Below are 7976 nucleotides of genomic sequence, written 5' to 3'. Positions count from 1 at the left end.
TTTTTTTTATTTTTTATATTTTTTTTTTTTTTTTTTTTTTTTTTTTTTTATATTTTTTTTTTTTTTTATTTTTATTTTTATTTTTTTATATAATTTTTTATTTTTTTTTTTTTTTTTTTTTTTTTTTTTTTTTTTTTTTTTTTTTTTTTTTTTTTTTTTCTTCTTTCTTATTTCTTCTTGTGCTTTGCTCTTTTTAATATTTACATTATTGTTATTTTAAAATAGATTCTTTATATTTTTAACACTTTAGTTTTTTCTGTTTGTTCTTCTTATTACACATTTAAAATTAACATGTTCCATAACATTTATATATAGATAATTAATTTAGTACAACAATAAGGTATTTTTTTTTTTTTTTTCTTATTTAATTTCATAATAATATAAATAAATAAATGAATAAAAGAGTTATCTTATGTTACATAAATTTTTTACATTTTTTATAGAGAAATCTTCAAAATAAAATAAATAAAACAAAACAAAAAAAAAGTACAATGAAAGAAAAAATACAACCAACATGCAAATAAATACACATATGGTATAATTATATATATATATATAATTTATATACAAGGCAGGATTATACATATAAATATACTTAATTACAGTAAGCTTTTATTATAAAACATTAAAAGTGTCCTTTTAAGATGAAATAATACAATATAGAACAATATTTTAACTTAAAAATATATTAGAGAAATATATATATATATATATATTTTTTTTTTCTTAATATAAAAATTCTATTGAAATTTATACATTTTGGTAAATATACATACATATATATATATACATATATTTATGTGTAAAGAAAATAACCATTATTTAAAGTTATAATAAAATTAAATACAATTAAAAATTGTACTTTTTTTTATAAATACATACGTAATTTATATATAAATTAAGTTTCACAAAAGTATATATATATATAATAAATAAGGTCAGTTGAAAATAAAAAAAAAAAAAAAAAAAAAAAAAAAAAGTTTTTATTATTTTATTATTATATATATATATATATATATTTTAAAATATTAAAAACGATGATGTGATTTTTTTAAAGAAAATAAATTTGTATATATATTACAAAAAAAAAAAAAAAAAAAAAAATTCCAATATAAATATTAAATATATATATATATATATATATATATATATAAGAAATAAAAAAATTATATATTATTATCAAAGATATTTTAATTGTATATTTCAAAATGTATATAAATAATGTGTTCACATTTTATGCGTAATCATAAAAAAAATATATTCATATTAAAAATATTATGTATTATCATGGTGTATAAATATAGTATAAATATGAATCGTAAATATGGGTAAAGCAAAATGTACATTCTTTTTATACATTGTTAGAAGAGCTTTTTTTTTTTTTTTTTATTATCCTATATTTTAAATAATATAATATAATATTATATTGTATTATTTTATTTTTCCTTTTTCTTCATTTTTTTTAATTATTATTATCTATATTATATTAAATTAATTGAATATTTATATGATATTTAAAATAATTCTAACAAATGAAAATTTTTAATTGTGAAAAAAGATGTGAATTTTTTTTCCTAATTCTTAAGGATAAAAAAAAAAAAAAAAAATACATATATATATATATATATATATATAACATTTAATAACATATAAATATAAGTATATTATATTAAACTTATTGTGATATATATATAATATATATATATAATACTATATGTGTGAATATATATATATATATCTATATTAATTACTTTAGTTTTTATTTAATAAATTATTTAAAAAAAAGAAAAGAAAAGAAATCTGTTCATATATTGTTATCTTCAACTTTGTTATTATTATCATCTTCGTTTGTGTAAAAATTCACAGCTAGCGTTTTCATTCTTTTAACTGTATCATTGCTCTTTTGAATAAAATACTACAAAAAAAAAAAAAAAAAAAAATGTACACATATATATATATATATATATATATATATATATATATATATATACACAATGTATTATACACATGGAACCTAATACTTACGTATAAGAAGAATTCAAAATGCTTTTTTGAATAGCAACACATGATACATTCTGCATTTAATCTCATAACAATGTTGTGTAAATTGCTCAAATAACAAAAAATTATTACTGTTAATTTATCAATTTTATCATGAAATATTATTTTATTAGTAACTTTTAAGCATTCTATTAATATTTTTTTCTCCACTGTTGTCAAAAGGGTGTTTACATGATTAATTTTCTAAATTAAAAAAAACAAAATATATATATATATATATATATATATATATATATGTATATGTGAACAAGGTGACATTACTAATGTACACATAGTTTAATACATATTTTTTTTCTTACGAAGAAGGGAATAAAATTTTCTGTGTGACTATTCAACTCCTTGACATGTTCAATTGTTAAAATTGGTTTTTGAAAATAGTTAGACATATTTATATACTTTGTATGTGCATTATAATTTTTTTTGATAAGAAATGTTTTACCATATTTTTCATTAAAGAAATTATAAAATTTGGTAAACTTCACATTTTTAAAGAATCCTTTTATAACCATATTTTTTTTATTACATACAGAAAAGGATGTATTTTTTTTTATATAATCAATCATATCTATATAGTATGAATCTTTTTCATTACTTATATAAGTTTCTGAATAATGAATTTTTTCTATACATTCACAAAAAGGGAATGAGTAAAATTGCTCCTTGTTGTTATGTATATGTTTTGAATTTTTATCCTTTTCATATTTTATATGTTTATTATTTGTATCATTACATTTGTTATATTTATCACTACAGGTAATATTATATTTATAATCATATACATGATTATGTGTATCCTTTTGTTTTAATTTTTTTACAAATTTGCTAAGATATAGATATGAAAAGGATAAATAATTATTACATAATAAACATTTTTGCCTGAATTCTAAAATTTCTGCATATTTTTCAAATAACAAAATCATGTCTTTATAATGTAATTTTTTTATCTTATTCTTATTAATATATTCAATTATATATTCCTTTTTCTTTTTCTTATATTCATTTTTTTTATTATTTATAAAATTTACATATTCATCTATATTTATTAATTTTTTATTTATATGTCCAATATGGTTATGTAAATTATTATTTGAAGAATAATTCTTCTTTACATTATTCTCATTATTATATTCATTCTCATTATTATAGCTATTCATATGTTTTCCTTCTTTTTCTTCCACAATGTGATCACTAGTACATGTATTATTTATTTCATTCTGAATTTCATTAAATATATTTTCTATGTAAAGACTATTGTAATCATTTGATATATCATAGGAAGAAGTGTTTAAATTATATGGTTTTGTCATCTAAGAAATATTATAATGATATAAAATATAAAAGCAAATCATTTATATCTACAGATAATATAAATAAATAAATACATACATATATACATACATATATATATATATATATATATATATATATATTATATCACTATATTTTCATAGAAGATTGGAATAAGTTACATAATTTAAACTTTTCTTTTTTTTAATTTTTCTTTTATCATTCCTATAAAAAGTTATATAAGATCCTTTTTTAATATATTTATTTTCCAACAAGCCTATTTAAAAAAATTTGGAAGATGATTTTTTTCAAAAACGTTATATAACAATTTTCATCTCAAAAAAAAAAGAAAAAAATATCTATATCTATCTATCTATATATATATATATAATATTTAATCAACTAATTGTATCAATTTATGTTATATAATCTCTATGTTCATTTATTTCTATTTTATTTATATTCTTTCATTTAAACTTTGGGTAATTCATATGGAGAACATATGTTTTTAATACTTAGGAAAAATAAATCAAATTAAAGAAAATGGATTTATTTTAGAAATAGAAAAAACATACATAAAAATAAGTACTTCTGGAAATATATACATATGTATATATATATAATATATATTATATACATATATTTACCTATAATATTTTCAATTACATCTTTTTTTTTTTTTTTTTTTTTTTTTTTTTTTTTTTTACTAATATGCATAAAAAAAATATAATATGTATAATACATATAATATATAAAATACTAACATATTGTAACTATTTTTTTTTTTTTTTTTTTTCCCTAAAATGTATTAAATAAAAAAAGCAAAGGTATATAAAATAAAGTATATATAAAATGCATTTTTGAAGTAACAAATTGGATTTTCATTTTGATTATATAATGAAAAATAAGAAGGAAATGTTTAATAAAAAAAAATATATATATATATTATATTTATATGGATTTTAATATATATATATTATTTTAAATGGGGAAACACAAGCATAGTAAAGATAAGCTATACATTTTACAATCAGAATATCGAAGAGATGCTGAGATAAAAAAAAAGAAATTAAAATCCCGAGGTTCCTCATTTCTGCCTTTCAACTACTGGTGAGTACTTGAATAAAATATATATATATATATATATATATTTGAAATTTTTTTTTTTCTTATTCATTTATGAATAAAATATTTTAATTGCTAAGTTAATTCAAATATATAATAAAAATGTGAACGAAATTGAAAACATACAACATGATATTATTATATGTAATATAAAATATACATATATATATATATATATATATATATTTTTTTTTTTTTTTTTTTTCTTCACCTAACAGTTGTATAAGTTTAAGGCCTTTCAGTGAACCATATTGTGATGAAGACGGAAGATTATATGATAAGAAAAGTGTCTTAGAAGAAATGAGTAAAGATGAAAAGGATAGGAGAATTAAACATTCTATAGATATAAAGAAATTAATTAAAGCCAATTTTTATAAACATAATAATGAATATATTTGTCCTATTACTCGAAAATATTTTAATAAACATACGAAAATTATTTTGAATAGAAAAACTGGTAATGTTTATTCATCTGAAATATATAAATTATTTCATAATAAAAATGAAATGTTTGACCCAATAACTCATGATAAAATAAGTAAAGAAGATTTTATTGTATTACAAGATCCTTTAAATAATAAAACAAGTTATGTAGCTAGCCATTTAAATGATAAAGAACAAGAAGACAATGAAAAAAAAAAAAAAAATATTTTTGCTCCGTCTATTCAAGACAATGGTGCAATTATGAGTATATTAAAAGAAATGGAAGAAACAAAAAAAGAAAAAAGAAAAAAAGAACAAGAAGAAGAAGAAGAAAAAAAAAAAAAAAAAAAAAAAGTATATGGAATATTACAAGATTATAATAGTGATAGTAATGAAAGTGAACATTCTAATGAAAAAAAAAAGTTGTTAAAAAATAAAAAAGATGAATATAATAAAAATATTCATTCTACAAATTATGATAGTGATAGCAGTGAAAATGAAATAAAAATAAAATGTACAAATTATAGTGATAATAAATTAGCACAAAGTGTTACATCTACTATATCTAATGTAACTTATGAAAATTCTTTTATTTATCTTTCAGAAAATCAAGTTCATGATATAATATATGAAAAGATAAAAACAAATAAAAAAAATAGTTATATAAGACTAATTACTGATGTAGGTATGTTAAATATAGAATTATATACTCATATTTATCCTAAACTTTGTCATAATTTCTTATATTTATGTGAATATAAATATTATAACAAATCAGATATTTTTAAAAAACAAGATGATAAAAATATTGTTTATTTTGGTTCAAGTAAAAAAAATGTACATGCAGCAGCTTCTGGATTTTATTGGAGAAAAAAATTAAAAAAATATAAATTAAGAAATAAATTAAATGATGAAAAAAGGATACAAAAATTTAAGGAAACATTAATGAATGAAAATAGTGATAATGATAGTGATATAGCAATCAAATATATAAAATATAATGATCATAGACAAATTCAAAAAAATAATACTTTTGGAAATGTATATTTCTATAAATATTATAACCAAAAATATTCTAATATGTTTTATATATCTGTATCTGAAAATTATGTAAGTCCCGACATATGTATAGGAAAAGGTAAAATTGAAAAGAAAATTGAACTTTTTTTTTTTTCTTTTTTTTCATAATGAGAATGGAAGAAAAGAAAGGGCTTTCGTATATGTCGAATTAATATATATTATGTATAAAATTATATATTATATATATATATATATATATATTTTTTTTTTTTTTTTTTTTTTTTTTTGCTAGTTGTTGGGGGAAGTGATACATTAAATAAATTAAAAAATTTAGATACGTCATCAAATTCTCAGGTAATATACATAATAAGAAAAAATAATATATATATATATATATATATATATGCATATATAATGAAAAGACATTAGTTATATACATAAACATGAAAATGATTATGGAGTATATAACGAAATTCGGCGTATGTACATACTAATATATAATAACAATAATTAAAAATAATAAATACACATAATAATAATATTACATATTTTTATTATATATATATATATATTATATTTTTTTTTTTTTTTTTTTTTAACTACTTGTAGGAACAATATAGTTTGAATGAATGTATTATTTACACTAATCCATTTAAAGATGTTATAAAAGAAATGAAGGAAACGATAAAAACTGATAAAAAGGTAAAAAATGAAAAGGAAGATATTGAAACTTTTATTGATGATAAAAATTATACAGAAAATAAAAATGACAATATTGGTAAATATATAAAATGGAAAGATATAAACAAAAATAATGAACCTATTGATAAAGAAGAATATAATAGTAAATCAAAATTAAATTTAAAAAATAAAGAATCTTTTTCTAAACCCAGTAAAATGGACTTTTCATGTTGGTAATGAATAATGTAAAAGAAATTATATATGTAGAAAAAAAAAAAAAAAAAAAAAATTAAAATAAAATAAAATAATATAATATAAAAATTATAGTTATAATTAAAAAGGTAACAGAGCAATGTTTAAACATATTATATATATATATATATATATATATATATATATGTAAATTTCTCTTTCTTTACATATATATTTTATTTTTTTATAGTGTATAAAACGTCTAAAATTTTTTTTTCTAAATTTTTGTATTTTCATATATTGTTATAGCAATATTTTGTTTTTCTTTTATATAATATATATATATTTATATATTTATAAATATATATATAATTATATTTTTTTTTTATTTAATTTTTAAAAATTTATATGGAAAAATTGTTTTACCTTAAATATTTTCTTTATATAAAATTATACGTTGTCCTTTTATATATTTGTACTTATTTATATATATTGTTTTATATTAGATTCTAATTAAAATATATATATATATTTACAAATATATTTTTTTTCAGTAAAAGAGAAGAAAAAGTGAATTATAAAGATATGTTATATATAAATTAATATAAAATTATATATATATTTATAAAATATATTATAAATATATTTTATATATATATAATAAAATGAAGAAAGAATATATATTTATATTTTATATTATATATAATATATATTTTATATATATATATATATATATATATATATATAATATTATATACAATGATTTTAAAATTAAATTTTTTATTGAACACAAAAATTTTAGAAATTTCTGGTATATATAAAAAAAAAATATTTATATAAAATATTGAATGAAATTTTGTTTTAATTATATTACCAAAAAGAATGTGCGAAAAAAAATTTTTTTTTTTCTTTTTTTAAAAGTTACATTTTTCTTTTTTGGTGATAATAAAAATTTGATAATGATATTTTTATTATATTTTGACAATTAAAAAAAAAAAAATAAAATAAAATAAATAATTAAATATATAAATATATAAAAATACGTTGAAATTAAAGATATAGTATTTTGAAATATATTTGAAAGTTGATATTTGTTATAAAATTGACAATTTTTTTTTTTTTTTTTTTTTTTTCTTTTATTATTAAAATTTGAAAATTTTGAATATGCATAATTATAAAAATATATT

At 15.6% G+C, this 7976-nt stretch overlaps 2 protein-coding genes across 2 annotated transcripts; one reads left to right on the top strand and one right to left on the bottom strand.

The window, feature by feature from the left end:
• Positions 1-1804: 1804 nt before the first annotated feature.
• PRSY57_0928700 (hypothetical protein) lies at positions 1805-3368 on the bottom strand (the record flags this gene model as incomplete). The annotated part of the gene is made up of 3 exons (XM_012907526.2): positions 1805-1915; positions 2026-2244; positions 2361-3368. The coding sequence occupies 3 exons, from the start codon at positions 3366-3368 to the stop codon at positions 1805-1807; spliced, it is 1338 nt and encodes a 445-aa protein (XP_012762980.2).
• A 965-nt stretch (positions 3369-4333) lies between these two features.
• On the top strand, positions 4334-6834 carry PRSY57_0928600 (peptidyl-prolyl cis-trans isomerase; the record flags this gene model as incomplete). Its single annotated transcript, XM_012907525.2, has 4 exons — positions 4334-4458; positions 4692-6034; positions 6209-6270; positions 6526-6834. The coding sequence occupies 4 exons, from the start codon at positions 4334-4336 to the stop codon at positions 6832-6834; spliced, it is 1839 nt and encodes a 612-aa protein (XP_012762979.2).
• Positions 6835-7976: the final 1142 nt, after the last annotated feature.

This window comes from Plasmodium reichenowi, chromosome 9, assembly GCF_001601855.1.
Source record: "Plasmodium reichenowi strain SY57 chromosome 9, whole genome shotgun sequence".
Lineage (NCBI taxonomy): Eukaryota > Apicomplexa > Aconoidasida > Haemosporida > Plasmodiidae > Plasmodium > Plasmodium reichenowi.
Note: the sequence above shows the minus strand (reverse complement) of the source record. Positions and strands in the feature narration are given on the sequence as shown.